The 19,412-nt window shown below is 32.7% G+C and overlaps 1 protein-coding gene across 1 annotated transcript; it reads right to left on the reverse strand.

Annotated features, from left to right (window-relative positions):
• Positions 1 to 15,617: 15,617 nt before the first annotated feature.
• On the reverse strand, positions 15,618 to 18,814 carry LOC139843749 (uncharacterized). Its single transcript, XM_071833895.1, has 3 exons — positions 18,742 to 18,814; positions 16,655 to 16,993; positions 15,618 to 16,123 (listed from the first exon to the last, which is right to left on the reverse strand). Exons 2-3 carry the CDS (start codon positions 16,959 to 16,961, stop codon positions 15,879 to 15,881), a joined length of 552 nt encoding a protein of 183 aa, XP_071689996.1. The 5' UTR covers positions 16,962 to 16,993; positions 18,742 to 18,814; the 3' UTR covers positions 15,618 to 15,878.
• Positions 18,815 to 19,412: the final 598 nt, after the last annotated feature.

Below are 19,412 nucleotides of genomic sequence, written 5' to 3' on the forward strand. Positions count from 1 at the left end.
AAGCATTCAACTCAAATAACATGTCAAAATAATCATTATTAGCAATTAAACAAGTTTCAAATGGCATTATCTCTCAAAAATCAAGTTCATGAATTTTAGACTTGAAAAAGTCCACTTTAATTCTCAAAAATCATGTTTAGGCTCAAAGTTTGGATCATTTAACTACCTAAACATGTTACACTACTTAATTTAGCAATAATTCATGACAAAAATCGGCCATAACCTGTTTATATCAAAAAGCCCCAAATTTGCTCAAGAACACAAACCCTAGATTACTCAAAATTTGAAGTTTAAGGCTTCTAATCATGTTAAATAGCATCAATCTAGGTTATACAAGCATAATGCATAAACAATTTAAGCATAATTACACTAAAAAGCATCAAAATCGAATTGGGTATAAAATTGCTCAAGAACACTAATTTTCGGATTAAATGGTGTTTAGGTGTAGAAATTTACCGTTTTCCTTGAGTAATTCCTTGATAGCATCCTTCTCAACATGATTTTAGTAAAAAATGTGATGATTTTTGGTGAAAAATTTCGATTTTGGGAGTGTTTTTTCGGGTTTTTTTTTTGCAGTTTTGTGGGTGTGGAGTGAGGGACTGATCTGTTTCCAGCGTTTTATTTTTTTTCTGTATTTTTCAAACTCCGCGACTTGCGGTGTTTGCCTATTTCAAACTCCGCGAGTCGCGGCCCCTTTTTTTTTTTTTTTTAATAATCTTTAACTTATAAGACAATTAAGTAATTAATTTTAAAATTTCGTTTCCCTTGTTATTTAGGACGAGGTCGTTTCGAATCGATGTCCTAGTCCGTCCCTCGACAAAATTTTAAAATTTGTCAATTTAAAGCGCGGTTTTAAAAGCAAAGATTTATGGGTTTTTTAATGTTTTTGTCATACTTTAATTCAATAAGATTAAAAATAATGATAATAAAAGTTCTCGTCCCTCCCTCGGGTAAAGCAATTTCGGTTCAACGACCTAGTCTTCAACTTACGACGAATTTTAAAAATCATATTTTTAACTTAATGAGAAAAAGTAAATTTTGGTTTTTAAATTCACACAACTTAAATATAAAATTCAAAATTCACACCAAACTTAATTAAAAATTCATATTATAAATTCACTCCAAACTTATATTATATTTTTGTTTTTATACATACAAACTTAAAAATATCAATTGTTCAAATATTTACAATTTTAAATATATTAATTTAAAAAGTTTACAATATTAATTTAATATTTATATATTAATTTTAAAAAACATGGTAAAAATAAAATTAAAAATCTTTTTGGTCTTTTATCCCACTTTAATCAATCAAATATTATCAAAAATATACGCCCCTCTTTTCGGTAAAGTAATTTCGGTTCAATGACCTAATTTAACTCATGACGAATTTTTGAAATATTTTGGGTTGATTGATTAAAGATATTTATACCTTAAGAATAAACGTTAAATTTCGCAGTGATGTAATAAATTTTTGAATGATATCAATAATTTCGGTCGCCAAATCTAATTTTATTCAATACCAATTTAATACTTTATAGCGAACAAATTAGCGTTTATTATCAAAAGGTTAAAAATAAAAATAAAAATAAAAACTGTACAGACTTACCTGTGAGATAGTATTCTTAGTGATATGATCTATCCCATTCATAAGATAGTCGGTTTAATTGATTTTCCATGGCTACATAGGCGTAACCTTGAGCATTCAGTGTTTTTTCTTCTAAACATATGAACGGTCCATCTCTGCATAAAGTAACAAATTCGGTGTTTGAATAGGTTTGATTATTTAAACATTTACCTCCATGTAACCATTTTCCGCATTTGTGACATCTTTCAAGGTGTCGTGCTCTTCTTTTCGCTGCGGATTTTGATTTTCCTTTACCAAATTGTGACTTATTATCTTCGCATCTGGATTCTTTTCTTACTCCGTCCAATTTACCTCTGATTAATGATACTATTTCACTCGGAAGTGTGTCATTATTACGTTTAGTGATCAAAGCGTGTAGCATTAGACCATGGTTTAGTTCACAGGAAGTCTTCATTTCGTAAAAACCTAAAAAAAATAAAAATTCAGAATGGGGGGAGAAGACTAGTTCTTTAGGGTCTGCTAGGGAAAGACCATTCGGGTTCCATTTTCGAGAACTACACGAAAACAGAAAATCTAACTCTAATAGAAATACATATTATCCTTTAAAAGACTTGATTCTCCCCACACTTAGTTAGCTGTGGTATCGAAATTGTGATTAACTTCGTTGTCAACTTCCATTGGACTATCTATGTAATGTTTAACTCTGTGACCATTAACCTTAAATTCAATCCCATTTGAATTTATTAATTCTATCATTCCGTATGGGAAAACTCTTTTGACTATGAATGGTTCAGACCATATTGATTTCAATTTTCCAGGAAATAGCTTAAATCGTGAATTGAAAAGAAGAACTCTGTCTCCTTCTTTAAATTCTTTTGAACTTCTGATTCTTTTATCATGCCATTTCTTCGTTCTTTCCTTATAGATTAACAAATTTCGTATGTTTCATGTCTTAATTCTTCTAATTCGTTTAGTTGACTTAATCGTAGACGTCCAGCTTCATGTAAATCAAGATTACATGTCTTCAAAGCTCAAAATGCTTTGTGTTCAATTTCTACTGGAAGATGACATGCTTTTCCATAAACGAGTTTAAAAGGTGTGGTTCCAATTGGAGTTTTGTAGGCTGTTCTAAAAGCCCAGAGTGCATCCTCCAATTTTATGGACCATTCCTTAAGATTTGATCCTACGGTTTTCTCTAGAATACGTTTTAAAGCTTGGTTGGTATTTTCAACTTGTCCACTCGTTTATGGATGATATGCGGCGGAGATTTTATGAGTTACTCCATATCTTTTAAGAACTTTCTCAAGTTGATTATTACAGAAATGAGTTCCTCGATCACTTATTAAAGCTTTCGGTGTTCCAAACCTTGCAAAAAGACGTTTTAAGAAGTTGACTACAACTCGTGCATCGTTAGTTGGGAGAGCTTGTGCTTCCGCCCATTTAGATACATAATCAATGGCTACGAGAATATAGAGATTATTATGAGATTTTGGAAATGGACCCATAAAGTCAATACCCCAAATGTCAAATACTTCACATACTTGAATGACATTTTGTGGCATTTCATCACGTTGACTTATTTTTCTGGCCCTTTGACAAGCATCACAGGATTTGCAAAGAAGGTGTGCATCTTTGTAAATTGTAGGCCAACAGAATCCAGCATCGTAAACTTTTCTTGCTGTTAGTTGAGGCCCATAATGCCCTCATGTTGGTCCTGTGTGACAATGGTTTAAGATTTGATTGGCTTCATCTCCGAATACACATCGGCGTATTATTCCATCGGGATAACTTTTAAACAGATGTGGATCTTCCCAGAAATAGTGTTTTATGTCACTAAAGAATTTCTTTCTTTTTTGGTATGACAATCCTTTTTCAAGGAATCCACATACTAAGTAGTTTGCATAGTCTATAAATCATGGAATTTCATTATAATCTATCTTCAATAGATATTCATCAGGAAAGTTGTCTTGTATGGCCGATTCATTTAGAACTTCTAAGTCAGGATTTTCAAGACGAGAAAGATGATCAGCGGCGAGATTTTCTGCTCCTCTTTTATCTCGGATTTCAATATCGAACTCTTGTAAGAGTAAGATCCAACGGATTAATCTTAGTTTAGCATGTTGTTTCGAAAATAGGTATCTAAGAGCAGAATGGTCGGTATAGACCACCGTTTTTGCTAGAACGAGATATGAACGAAATTTGTCAAAAGCAAAGACAATAGCAAGGAGTTCTTTTTCAGTAGTTGTGTAATTCGTTTGTGCTCCTTGTAACGTCTTACTAGCATAATATATAGGTTGAAATCGTTTTTCAATCCTTTGTCCTAAAACGGCTCCCATTGCAAAATCACTTGCATCGCACATTAGTTCAAACGGTAGATTCCAATTTGGTGTTTTCATGATCGGCGCATTAGTGAGTTTCTCTTTAAGAATATTAAAAGATTTGATACATTCATCTGAAAAGATGAATGGAGCATCCTTTTCTAGGAGTTTATTCATAGGAGTGGCAATTTTAGAAAAATCTTTTATGAAACGTCGGTAAAAACCGGCATGCCCTAGAAAACTCCTAACTCCTCTAACATTGGTGGGATGTGGAAGTTTAGCAATTACATCTACTTTAGCTCTATCCACTTCAATTCCTTCCTTTGAAATTTTATGTCCAAGAACGATGCCTTCTTTAACAATGAAATGACATTTCTCCCAATTAAGTACTAGATTTGATTGTTCGCATCTAATAAGCATTCGTTCAAGATTAACTAAACATGATTCAAATGTATCACCGAAGACTGAAAAGTCATCCATGAAAACTTCCATGCATTCTTCTATCATGTCGTGAAAAATCGCCATCATGCACCTTTGAAAGGTTGCAGGGGCATTGCAAAGTCCAAATGGCATGCGTTTGTAAGCAAAAGTACCATAAGGGCACGTGAATGTGGTTTTTTCTTGGTCCTCGGGTGCTATTGGAATTTGAAAATATCCGGAAAAACCATCTAGAAAACAATAGTAACTGTTTCCGACTAACCTTTCCAACATTTGATCAATAAAAGGTAAGGGAAAATGATCTTTTCTGGTGGCGTCATTTAATTTTCTATAATCAATACATACACGCCATCCTGTTACAGTCCTAGTAGGAATAAGCTCATTTTTCTCATTTGTAATGACAGTCATGCCACCCTTCTTAGGCACGCATTGAACTGGGCTTACCCATGGACTATCAGAAATTGGATAAATTAAACCTGCATCTAGCAGTTTAATAATTTCTTTCTTAACTACATCTTGCATATTAGGATTTAGTCTTCGTTGGCGTTGCACATACGTTTTATGACCTTCTTCCATAAGGATTTTATGTATGCAATACGAAGGACTTATTCCTTTAATATCATGAATCTTCCATGCAATGGCTGGTTTATGAGCTTTCAACACAGAAATGAGTTGTGATTTTTCATTTTCAGTAAGAGAAGACGATATTATTACAGGTAATTCAGATTCACCATGTAAATAAGCATATTCCAAATGGTTTGGAAGTGGCTTTAACTCTAATGTTGGAGGTTCTTCTATCGATGATTTGTATCGATATCTGTCTTCTTCTTTTAGCATTTGAATTTCTTCTGTTATTGGTTCATATCCATTTGCTATTAGTGTAGCTAACATTTCAGCTTCATCAATTGGTTCAGTACTTTCTCCTAAAGAACATTCTCCTGTTCCTTGTAATTCTGGAAATTCTTCTAACAATTCTGCATGTGAGTCTATAGTTTGAATATAATAGCATGTATCATCTGCAGATTGCGGTTGTTGCATTGCTCTATCAACTGAAAAGGTAACACTCTCGTCCTCTATACTTAGGGTCAGTTTCTTACCAAACACATCTATCATTGCTTTAGCCGTGTTTAAGAATGGCCTTCCTAATATGAGAGGAACTTGAGAATCTTCTTCCATGTCCAGAACAACAAAATCTACTGGAAATACTAAAGTACCAACTTTAACTAGCATGTTCTCCATTATCCCTATAGGATATTTTATTGATCGATCGGCTAGTTGTATGCTTATTCTTGTTAGTTTCAATTCTCCAAGGTCTAGTTTAGCGTATAGTGAATACGACATTAAATTTATACTAGCACCTAAATCTGCCAATGCTTCTATTGAACTAAGACTTCCCAGAAAACATGGAATTGTGAAACTTCCTGGATCAGATAGTTTTTCTGGTATCTTATTCAACAGCACTGCAGAACAATTAGCATTCATAGTAACGGCCGAGAGTTCTTCCATTTTCTTTCTATTTGTGATCAGATCTTTTAGAAATTTAGCATATCTAGGCATTCCTGAAATTACATCAATGAAAGGAAGATTTACATTTATCTGTTTAAACATATCCAATAATTTGGATTGCTCGGCTTCAAGTTTCTCTTTTTTCAATTTACTCGGGTAAGGAAGTGGTGGTTGGTATGGTTTAACATGAGGTTTATCCTTAACTGTGTTATCTTCATTAACCTTTTCAACTACCGGTTCTTTTTCCTTATCTTGTTCAGGTTGTGGTTCTTGTGGAGTAGGAATAGCTTCATCAGAAATTACAGGTATTTCAGGTGGTTTAAGTGTTGTACCACTTCTTGTGGTAATGGCTTTAGCTGTTTCATTCCGGGGGTTAGCATTTGTATCACTAGGTAAACTTCCCGGTTTTCTTTCACCTATTAACCTTGCTAGGTTACTTACTTCTTGTTCCAGATTTTGAATAGAAGCTTGTTGATTTCTAAATGCTTAAGCATTTTGTTCATTAGTTTGTTTCTGAGATGTGAAAAACTGCGTTTGAGTTTCAATTAGCTTCGTCATCATATCTTCTAAATTTGGTTTTTTATCATCGGTTTGTGGTGGTTTGTTTTGAAAATTAGGTCTTTGCTGGTTGTAAGTATTATTGGATACTTGTTGATTGCTAGGACCTTATTGGTTGTTGTATGGAACATTTCTGTTATAATTCTGGTCTTGATTGTAAATCGGTCTTGGCGGTTGATAATTATTCTGATAATTATTTCCAGGCCTTTGGTTTAGATATGAAACATTCTCTCTTTGTTCCATCGTTAGCTCAATACTAAGACAATCTTTTGTCAAATGTGGTCCTCCACACTGCTCACAACTAATTCGTATTGAGTGTATATCTTTAGTCATCTTTTCCATTCGTCTCTCGACAGCATCTATCTTTGCTGAAATGGAATCTAAGTCATGGCTAGAATCGGCTCTAGCTGCTTTAGATGATCTAACGATATCTTTTTCTTGGTGCAACTCATGTGAGTGGGAAGCAGTGTTATCAATAATTTTGTAAGCATCAGTTTCGGTTTTCTTCATAATGGAACCACCAGCTGCTATATCTATGTCTTTTCTTGTAGTGATGTCGCATCCTTGGTAGAATATTTGTACTATTTGACAGGTGTCTAAACCATGTTGCGGACATCCTCTCAATAACTTTCCAAATCTTGTCCACGCCTCATATAGAGTTTCATTTGGCTTCTGTGTGAACGTAACAATTTCTCCTTGAAGTCTTACGGCTTTAGATACCGGAAAGAATTGTTTAAGAAATTTTTCAACTAAAACGTCCCATGTATCAATCGCCCCTTCAGGTAACGATTCCAACCAATCTTTGGCTTCTCCCTTTAAAGTCCAGGGAAATAACATGAGATATATCTGTTCATCCTCCACTTCTCGGATTTTAAATAATGTGCAGATCCTATTAAAGGTACGAAGATGTTCATTTGGATCTTCCTTCAGCGCACCACTAAATTGGCATTGATTAGTCACCATATGTAGAATTTGTCCTTTGATTTCATAATCTGGCGCATTAATGTCTGGATGAGTAATTGCGTGACCTTGGCCAGTGCGTTTAGCTCTCATTCGGTCTTCCATACTTAAAGGTTCCAGATTCTCCATAATTGAATTTGTTGAATCTGAATCACTAGAGGATTCTGATTTAATGGTTCGTTCCTCAACAATCTCTGTTTGAATGATTGGTGGTTTCGGAGGAAAAATTAATGGTTCAGGATATATGAATCGTCCCTGAATATTCTCCGGATTCTCAATTGTGAGGTCGGGTTCGAAAAATGGATTATCGGAAATTTGAACTGGAGTACTTGGTCGACTGGATGACGATTCTAAAGAAAAATCAACGGCGACAATATTAGCTAGATGTCTTGATCGAGTTACAGGTAGTGAACGTACAAAAGGTGGTGAACGTCTTGCTCGGTGCATTCACTGAATATCCTATTAGTTTTTAAAAGGAAAGAAAAATTATATAAGTTATCCAAATAATAGACTTTTCTGATTTTGCCCACGTTTCGAATAGCCAAAAGATGCAGCAGAGGGGCAGGATTCGTTTGGTCTCAATATAATTGAGTACTGTTTGGCTCCAATAACCCGGTCCACGTACAAATCCAACTATTACTACGAACCAGAAAATTTTGATGTCTATCAATTTAACCACTTAAAATAAATTTTTGTAATTTTAAGAAATTTAGATAAGAAGTAGAATAAAAATTTATGTCCTAAAAACTAGAATAGCGAGAAATAAGAAAGAAAAAGAGCGCGTCGAAAAAGAAAAGGGTTGAAAAATAAAAGGCGTCGAAAAATAAGAAATAAAAAAAAAGAGACTTATAAAACTTAAAAACACTCGACTAACCCAACCTTATTACTATCACTAACTTAAAATTAAAATTGCAAATTGAGATTACTAATTGGAGTGATAATTGATACATAGGTAAAAGGCGTCGAAAAATAAAAATAAGAAAGTAGCGCGTTGAAACTTAAAAAGGAACTAAAAACTAAAAATTAAAAGTTGCGTCTAAAAATATTAAAGCTTAAAAGAAAAACTATATCCCAAATAGTAATAACTTAAAAAGGTACTAAAACTTAAAAAGGCGTCGCAAAATTCTAAAGCACCTAAATCTTAGTCTAAAGAAAAAGCACTTAAGGGATTTTACGGCAAAGCCTAAAAATCTAGAAATAAAAATAACTATGGCAAAAACTAAGTTTAAAACTAAATACGAGTGAAAAACACAAATATTACGCTAAAACAATTAAAAAGGTAAAAAATATAAAAATATACTAAAAGTTGTAAAAAGTACAATTTTTATAAAAATATTATTTTTATATTATTTATTTTATTAAAACTATAAATTTTACAATTTAATTAAACTAATTAAAACTAAATAAAACAAAATAATAAAATTAAAGCTAAATATTATAATAAAAATACCCTAATTAGGGTTTAAGATTAATAATAATAATAATTATCCCGTAATTAATGCTTTTAGGGTTTCTGTGTCACCCGTGTCAGACGGCTCCGTGAGTCGCGGTGCTTCGTGGCTACAAACTCCGCAAGTCGCGGGGTTTGAAATTTCAGTTGACAGGCTGGTTTCGTTCGACTGGTTTAATTTTATTTATATATATATATTTTTTTTTCTGTTTTTAATTTAATTAATATAGTAAATAAAAGTTATATTTTAAAAACTAAATTAGAAATAAAATACTTTATAATTTTAAAAATCTTAAAAATAAATTTATATATATATATATATATATATATATATATATATATATATATATATATATATATATATATATTTTCGGTTTTGATTTTATATTTTAAATAAACACAAAATATTTAAATAAAACTTATATTTTTATAAAATAAAAATAAAGAAACTTTACAAAACTTAAATATTTAACAAACTCTTAAAAATATTTATATTTTTGTTTTTCTTTTTATATTTTCGAATATTTAAAACGTATTTTTACAAAAGCGTATTTTTTTATATTAGTAAACTAAAAATAAATTTTTTTTTTATATTAGCGTTGCGCTTCCGGCTTTTAAGCTAGATGTTCCCCGGCAGCGGCGCCAAAAATACTTGATGTCAAAGCTAAGGGGTATAAAATACTTTTAAATTTTACAAGGAAATACTATTAAATACGATACAATTTTACACAAGATATTTATTTATTTATAGAATGGATATACTTAAACCTTGCTACAACACTTATAGGCAGTGTACCTAATCGTACAGTAGTGTAGTTTTTAGTAAGTCCGGTTCGTTCCACAGGGAAAAAAATCTTTAAACAAAGCTTAACGCTATATTAGTTTAATTTATAAAAATAAAAATATATATATAAGTAATATTTTTATTATAAAGGAGGGTTTTTATCGTTTAATGACCGGTTTGTCGATTTTAAAACTTTAGTTGCAGTTAAAACCTAATGTAAAAATAAATACAACTTAATTTAAAGCGTAAAATAAATAATGATAATGAAATTGCGATAAATAAAAGTGCGATAAAATAAAATTGCGATAATTAAAAAGTACGATAATTAAAAGTGCAATTAAATACAATAACAATAAATAAAAGTGCGATAATTAGAAGTGCAATTAAATATAAAATAAAGGAAATTAAATATGAAATAAAATAATTATGCTTATTTAAACTTCCGTAATCATGATGTTTGACGTGTTGATTTTAGTTTTATGCCCATGGGTTAATTGTCCTTTGTCCTGGATTATTTAATATGTCCATCTGGTTTTTGTCCATAACAGTCCATCAGTCATAAATATAAAGTGCGAGTATCCTCGTCAAATTATCCTTATACCCGAAGTTAAATATTCCAACTAATTGGGGACTTAAACTGTAACAAGGTTTTATTACTTTGTTTAATAATTACACCAGGATATCGACTGCGTGTAACCCAAGGTTTTAATACTTTGTTATCAATTATGCCAAGTGTCCTTGTACATAATTTCACCTCTATTTTAATAATTCTAGTGACTATTAATCCATTCCCGTGTCCGGTTAAATGAACGATTATTCGTACATATAAATATCCCGCCCATCGTATCCGATTGAGTGTATATGGTTATTTATAGGGACGTCCAATTGTAAATCTTTATATTAAAATTAACAAACTATCATTTAATTAAACAAATATAAAGCTCATTAATAGCCTATAGTCTAATTTCCACAAGTGTCGTTCTTTTGTCCAAACCCCAATTATGGTACAAAGCCCAATTACCCAATTTTAGTAATTAGCCCAACATCATGATTACTTCGTTTTAAATAAGCATAATAATAACTTAGCTACGAGACATTAAATTAAAAAGGTTGAACATAACTTACAATGAGTAAAAATAGCGTAGCGTTACACGAACAGAATTTCGACTTACACCCTTACAACATTCGCTAACATACCCTTATTATTTGGATTAAAATTAAAATTAAAATATAAATATAAATATTTACGTATAGATATATAGAGGATGGATATATTGATATTAAAAATGATCAAACTGCGTTGCCTTTTATAGGGATTTGAGTCCAGGAAATCTCCGCGACTCGCGACACTTTTCCTCTTCAAACTCCGCGAGTCGCGGAGTTTGATTTTACAGCTCACTCCATTTTGGCTCCTTTCTTGCCGACGGATTTTTATATAAATATAATATATATATAATTTATATAATTAATTATATATTATATTATATTTATATACATAGTTAACTTGTAATTTTTAGTCCATTGCGTCGAGCGTTGAGAGTTGACTCTGGTCCCGGTCCCGGATTTTCGAACGTCCTTGCGTACAATTTAATATCTTGTACTTTGCGATTTCAATCTTGTACTCTTGTAATTTCGAGACGTTTCTTATCAATAATTGGAACCACTTTGATTGTATTTTGTACTTTTGAGCTTTTTGGACCTTTGCGTCTTCAATTCGTCGAATCTGTCTTTTGTCTTCACCTTTTATTATTTAAACGAATATCACTTGTAAATAGAACAATTGCAACTAAAAGCTTGTCTTTCTTGAGGAATAATGCTATGAAATATATGTCCGTTTTTAGCATTATCAATAAGCTAAAAAGCTAAGATCTTTAACATAATAATGAAACCCTAAGCTAGAAAGCTTGGATCTTTAGTGTTCTTGAAGATCTTGAAGCATAAAGCTTGGATCTTTAAGATACATGAAGATCATAAACACAAGTTTTGATCTTTATAATAAAACAAAGAAATTACAAGCTAGATTTAACAAGTAAATGAAGATTCCTAGCTAGAAAGCTTGAATCTTTCATGTTCTTGAAGAATTCAAACCCAAATTTGAATCCACAAGATATAACAAGATCAAAAGCTAAAAGCTAGATCCATAAAATGATGATGATGATGTCGACTTCATGAAGAAGAAAAGAAAGAAGAATAAAATTTAAAATTTACACTTTTTAGAGTGAGAAAGACTAGAGAGAGAATTAGAGAGTAAGTGTGTGTAAATTACAAATGAGATCAAGTGTAGAATGGGTGAAATAAGGCTTGTATTTATAGGTGGTGAGGAGGTGGGAGGGGTGGTATGGCCGTGATTTTGGAGGGGGGACAAGGGGGACAACTGTTTACTTTTTGGTTAATGGTTGTCTAAAGTTGGTGCTTATGTTAGGATCTCATTCAACATTAAGGATAATGCTTAACAAAAATGCTAGTATGTTCCCTCTAATAAATGGATATTTGTCTTTCATTATAATGAGTCACTAACTTATAATAATTGGGTTAATTAAATAGTCCACTAGCTAGTGTAGGGTGGGCTAAAGTCCAACAAGATAGAAAGTCCAACAAGACTAACTAGTGTGCTCTAGTAAATTACTAAGCGTAATTAAGCATCCAAAAACCCAAGTAATTGTTATTATAAAATAACAATTAGTATTTCGTAGTCGTAATATTCCGGTTACGACAAAAGTTAAACGTGTACACAGTACGCAGTTCGTTCTAAACGTCAAGTGACACTAACGGTCATAAAGGCTTCCGGGGTTCAAGTTAAGTACCCTACGTACTTAAAGGCACGTTTTAATATATAAACGAAAGTAATCAACATGTAGGAAGTTCCCAGAGTATAATATAGCTCAGTACGCACAAATACGCAGTTTCGCAAAAAGCACAAAACACAAAAGCAAGTCGAAAAAGTCGGGTCGTTACAACCTGCCTAATAATCCTCTTACTATTCTAAGATTATGACATGTGACATCCACTAATTCTTTCTCCAAACCATCCTTCCATGTATCATTATATTATTATGTTATTTAGGGTATGTTTGACAAAACTAGGTGGTAGCTGCTAGCTTTTAGCTAGTAGCTGGTATCTGGTAGCTGGTAGTTGGTAGCTTGTAGCTGGTAGCTTGTAGCTGTTGAGTTTTTATATGTATTTAGTCGTTTGGCAGAGTAACTGAAAATATTAAAATAAAGAGTAAAATGACAAAAAGCTAGAAGCTAAAAGCTAAACGCTACTTCTAGTAGCTTTTAGCTTTTCTATCCTTTAAAACGTTTTAAGCTCTTGCAGTTAAACGGAATTTTTTGTTTGATAGAAGTTTTTTTATAAAAGTTAAAAGCTAAAAGCTTCGGAAAGTTTCAAAAAGCTTGTTGTCAAACATGGACTTAGTAGGTTAATTTGTAGATGAAGTGATAGGTTGATTCCTTAATGATTATGTTTCTAATATCATTCATTCATTTTGTTAACATGTATTCCTTACAATGTTCAATATTACAAGATAACTCGGTGGTTACGTCCTAATATGAAATATCCTCACAATAGAACTTATGTTCAAGCCTCACTAGCTCACGATATCTAGAGAAATGAATGGTGACGAGATAACTCTAATTAAAGAATACACCCACCCCATATAATTTGAACACACTGTTTTACAGCGTTCAATATTACCAGAACATATCCTGAGAACCAAGGATTGTTATGAAATTAAATTTTACTTTCATAATTTCCTTTTTCAATTGAGAGAAGCAAATAAAGTTTTTAAGAAAGTGATATAAAATTAAAATTCTATATTTATATACTTAAAGTACCTTGTTGGCAGGATAAAGCAGTAGGTGTGGGAGTTTAGGCATGATTGATAGATAGGGGAGATGATGAATGAAACCATATGATTGCAATTCCCACTCCATATGTATATTCTCTTGTTTTGTGTGCATATAACTATCTTCTTGTGGTGTTAAATTGTTGCAATCATACGTCTATTCTTCACATTCTTTTTGCTTTTCTGGCCCATTTGAACTGTCAATCTGATACTGACCCACTAACCTATTGACCTTATTTTTTAAAAAGCAGTACTTGGGTCCAATCCGGGTTGCTCGACTCGTTTATCTAATAACCAAATTTCCACCCCTAAAGACAATTATACTCGTGTTACTATTGCCATTTTTATGGTCTTAGTGATGATGATAAATTGATTATTTGATCAGAAACAAAAAAGTTAAGCATACAATTGACAGAAAACCTTTTTCTAATTAGTGGAAAACAATTTTTGATAAAAGATAATTTAAATCATACCATTACCAACCTCATTCGGTTAATTGATAATAGTAACAAAAAGACATCATACTTATTTGCAGATTGTATGTTCAAAATTTTCTACCGTTGAACATGAACTAGAAGCATGGACACATCATTGTAGCATGGCCAGGCACAACGAACATATAATCTAGCAGCGGTGAAAGGGACAATGGACGTGAAGGTTAATAAAATTTTAGTTGCATCTTATTTTGTGCCCTTTTTTACTTGATTTAAGAGCGTAACATTCTTTAAAACGAAAAAGGCACAAGAAAAGAAGCCACTATACCAATCTTTCTAGTAACTATCCTCACGTCCAAGATTCCTTTCACCGGTACATGATTAGAACTTAGCTACAAACCAAGGCATCGAACGCACAAAGTAAATGCAAGTGACACATCTATCGGTATCTCAAGAAAACAAATTTTTAGATGCAAGAAACACTGTTTTACGACATTTTTGAAGTTCAAGCTTTAAACTGTAAAAGAAAATTTCAAGGGATCTGAAATAGTATGAGCTTTTGGATGTAATAAATTGTATCTGCCAGTGTGTTTTTGTATGGGGTTTGTTGGTCCCTGGCATCATTTGAACAGAAAGAATGGACCACAAATACCTTAGAATCTGATTCTGATATGTACTTTTAAACAAACTATGAGGTGTTCTAGGTGAATGGCACATGAAGATGCATGTGGGATTGATTTATTACCTAAAACTTACTGTATAAAATATCTCATATAGGTATGGACCAATTCTATGACAGATGAGTTATTTAATGATTGTACCAACAATATTTGTTAGTTATATTATATTATATTATATTATATTATTATATTATATTATATTATATTATATTATTATATTATATTATACTATATTATACTATATTATACTATACTTTACATACTAAACCTCCTCCCATTTTTTGTCGTTTCAGTTTTAACGAATTGTCGTTTTGAGTTTGCGTTCACACTACAAATGATCCTCCAACTTTCGCACAAATTACATAATAACCCCTCAACTTTACACTTTTTCAGAGGTAAAAACCGTAAATTTATAATTTAGTTAAAATAAAAAAACCTCACTCCACCCGAATTTATAACGGGCCCTATCTTCTCGCTCGGTGCGAGTTAAATTTTTCCGAGGCTACCGTTCAACTCGAAAAAATCTCACGAACTCAACGGGACTAACTATATGCAAAACGGACATCGTTAAAAAAACACTAAATAACGGCCCTATATTCACGCTCGGTGCGAGTTAAATTTTTCCGAGACCACCGTTCAACTCGAAATAATTTTACGAACACAACGCGACTAACTATACGCGAAACGGACATCGTTAAAAAAAATAAATATTTCGGGCTATATTACATACATATATATACATATACAACACGACTAACTATACGCAAAACGGACATCGTATATCCAAATTGGACCGCGCGTCGAATACAACCGCAGCAACGCGCGGTCGGATTTTTTCTAGTTAATATTAATTACTGCAGTAAGTTAAACAAATAACTATAACTAGTTCTTCCTAGACACACATGCTGACCTGGTACCACTTTCCCCACCTGCTTATTTTTCACCCTGCAGATCCATTAAAACCCAACAAGATTTGGGATCTAAGTGTTAAAATGTTAAGATCCAACACACCAATTAGTCAGAGATGTAAAACAAGCTCTAATTAAACAGTTGAAAGCAACACATAAAGAATAATGTATTAATTTTTCATCTTCTACACAACTCACATAAAAAAGGTAAATCAACAATAACATACACACACATTCTTTGTTAGTAACTAAATATTTTCAAGAGCAACAGCATATTACCAAACCAACAAATTCTAGTAAGAAGCATCAGAAAACAACTGCAACTATGATCTTATAGTGAAGAAGAAAACTGGACTAAAAACATAGTTATATGTAGACAGCTAATAGTAGTGAACAGGTGCACATTGAGATCACTTCCACATTTTGTGTTTTCCTCCAAAGAAACCTTTATGCTTTCCACCAAAGACCCCATGCTTCCATCGTTTGCCAAACTTGCCATGCTTGAACTTACCATGCTTAAACTTACCATGGTGACCCCCATAGTGTCCATAACCACCATGCCCATGACCATGAGTAAGATGGTGGGCCCCATATGCAGCGGCTGCAGCAGCAGCACCTCCAGCTAGTATTGTTCCCATGCCAGGTCCTCCATGGCCTGAGACCAAATTTGGCATTTATTCTCATTATTTACTTACTACTCTAAATATATAAAAAAAATATTCCTTCCATTAAGAAAAAAAACAGAATCATATGAAGTATGAGCTGAATCCAATACTATTGATTTATTTGTATAATAATACGGGTGACTATGTAATTTCAACATGACATCTTTCCAAAGAATACACGATTCCAATTCTCATGTAACGTAAGTGTTGGGAAATACGTTAAAATTGTATGATCCTTCTTCAGTCCCATAATAATATTATACAAAAATCTCTTCTATTTCAGCAAATATTCAATCTAAATGCACCTATATACTCATACTTTATCAATAATAAATACTAGTGGTGATTAGTATGGTCCACATATTTCTTGTATTTTACACGATGCATGCTGGTCTATACAATTCAATAATAGTATTAAAACTCTATTCACCTAAACGGCTAAACCCATAGTCAAAGTTGCAGTATTTACAGTTTAAGGTGAAAAAAAGGATTAATGATCAGTAATAGTTGTAAAAACAAACCTGAATTATGTGATGGACCAGGATAGCCAGTTGGGGGATAGCCTGCTGGCGGATAACCGGCGGGAGGGTAACCATGCTGTGGATATCCACCTGGCGGAGGATAAGCATTTGGCGGATATCCACCTGGCGGAGGATAACCAGCGGGCGGGTACCCGCCAGGAGGAGGGTACGGATACCCATGAGAGCCATAAGGAGGGTACGGTCCATGTTGTGGAGGGTAATGTCCACCGCCAGTAGCGTATCCAGCTAGATGGGAGAACAGACCTTTGTCTTGATCATTTTTACGTTCATCTTCTCCACCACCCATTTTACTTTAACGTCACAATTCCTTTACAAAAACTGCAGCGCACAGCATACATTCATGATTATGTGAAGCATAACGATTATAGTCTTTCTGACACTTCATAACTACTGAGATAAACCTTAAAGAATGCAAAAACTAACACACTTCGCGAAAATACAGTCATTTTAGGAAATGTATAAGACTTTATACAATGTCAGTCTGATCACATTAAACACCATTAAACAGTCATTTCAGTCACCATTACATATAACTGCATGTCTGCATGAGTTGATTAGTTGACTACAAAGCAATTAGTACTTCCTTTTGTGTTAAAGCTGAATTAGATTAAAAAAATTGTATTTTGCATAATAAGACAGACTATGTCAGCAATTGTGTGTGACAAAGGTGTTGAACTGAAGAACTAAAGAACCAAAGAACCTAACATAACAAAACAATATAGAAATCTTTTGAAGATTGGGAACGAAAAGATGCAATGATATCTTGTAGCAATAAAAACTAATCAGTGGCCTTGAATCATATTTCCCCAGCTACATAATAGTAAATGCATGTGTGATCTAATTCATAGGTCATTATAAAACAAAAAAAAAAAATACTTAAATGTCTCTTAATAAGGACTGCATATATAATCTTATACACCTCAAAATCAATGTTACTATCGACTAATAGCCAAGGTTGCAAAATACGTGAGACGGGGTCGAGACGGTCGGATCCTAAAATAGTCGAGACGTTCGAGACGGGGTCGAGACGGACGTTCACCAAAGTTGACTTTTATATATATAAGTATATAAATGCATATATGTAGACATATTTTATAGCCAAAAACTTTAATTGATTAATTTGTACCCATAATCGCTATCACCATTAATTTAATACATAAAATTCAAACTAAAATACGACAAATTTGACCGATTTTTCTGACTTTCTGACTTTTTTGAATTTTGACCGACTTTTGACTCGATTTTTTTCAACTTTGACCCGAATTTTAACCGTTGACTGCAATATTAGACGGTTTTCTTCGAGACGGGACGGGCTAGTCACCAAACCGTCGCAACGGTACGAGACGGGGTCTTTTGCAACAGTGGTAATAGCTTATAGTTAAATGTACTTAAGATTTTCCCTAATAAAGGCAAATTTAAGAATCACATAGATCTAAAATTCTAAATCATGGTTACCAGTAATAACGAAGCAAAACACAAGAATAACTAGTAGAATGTCATTGATTTTTTAATCAACCAAAATACAGTTGGTTCAAGTGGGATAAATAATAATAGCATAAAACAATTAAAGTAGATTTTGTGTATCAATTATTGTATAAAACATGACCACATAAAGCCACACATTGTTGATCAACAAATTTTTAATTAGCATTCTAAGGTATAACCACTCCAATATGCTCTTATTATATCTCTAATGTAATAATCTATACGGTTAAGTTTAAGTAACAATATTTCAATAAAATTTAACAAAATTACAAGTAGAAATTCACAGAGTACACACATCTATAGCACAACCACAATTCAATCGATCAAGCAAACAAACAAGCAGGCATTAAGAACAAACATATGCATATACATAAATGATATATTAAAACCCTAGATAAACATTGAAGAAGAAAATTAGGTATACGAATAACATGCGTTAGGTATCATGATTTGATTTGATATACTAAAATAAAACATAAAACATATATTATTATATATTATATATGACTATTAAGATAGAATTCAACATGTAATAATTATAATATATAGATTTCGAAAAGAATTTAAGGATGATAACTGACCTGAATTGAAAAAAAAAAAATGGCAGATTCTTTCTTTGGGATTGAATTCAGCAACAGAGTTTTTAAACGATTTATAGGGAAAGGGAAATGTATATATGGCAATGATTGTTATTGTTATATTTTGTTATATATATATAAAAATCAAAATCAACACGCGTGGGTGTGGTTCGGTTCGGTGCCGTGAGCTAATTGGGTTCACGCGTTGTTAAACGCGTCTAGTTTTTTAATACAGATAGGTGTTACACTTAAAAGATTGACTCCGATACTTGATGGCTCTATTTCGATTTAGAGCACCGGGTATCGTTACAAGTTTCGCGGCGTTTTTCAAATCAACGTCCGGGACGGCTGCGACACCGCCTCTAACCGGTTATCGTTACAAGTTTTCCCGAATTCTTTCAAATCAACGTTGGGGACGGCTGGACATGGGACACCATAATATTTAGAATTATGAATCTTTGGGATGGCAATGGATACCCGATCCAGTGGATATTCATCCGATCCACCCGATTATTTGTGGATATGGACGATCTAAATGGATATGGATATTGAAATGTCCCGTTCATATTGATTATAAACATTCCATATTAATTGATTTCGTTGCGAGGTTTTGACCTCTATATGAGACGTTTTTCAAAGACTGCATTCATTTTTAAAACAACCATAACCTTTAT

The sequence above is a fragment of the Rutidosis leptorrhynchoides genome, chromosome 4 (assembly GCF_046630445.1).
Source record: "Rutidosis leptorrhynchoides isolate AG116_Rl617_1_P2 chromosome 4, CSIRO_AGI_Rlap_v1, whole genome shotgun sequence".
Lineage (NCBI taxonomy): Eukaryota > Viridiplantae > Streptophyta > Magnoliopsida > Asterales > Asteraceae > Rutidosis > Rutidosis leptorrhynchoides.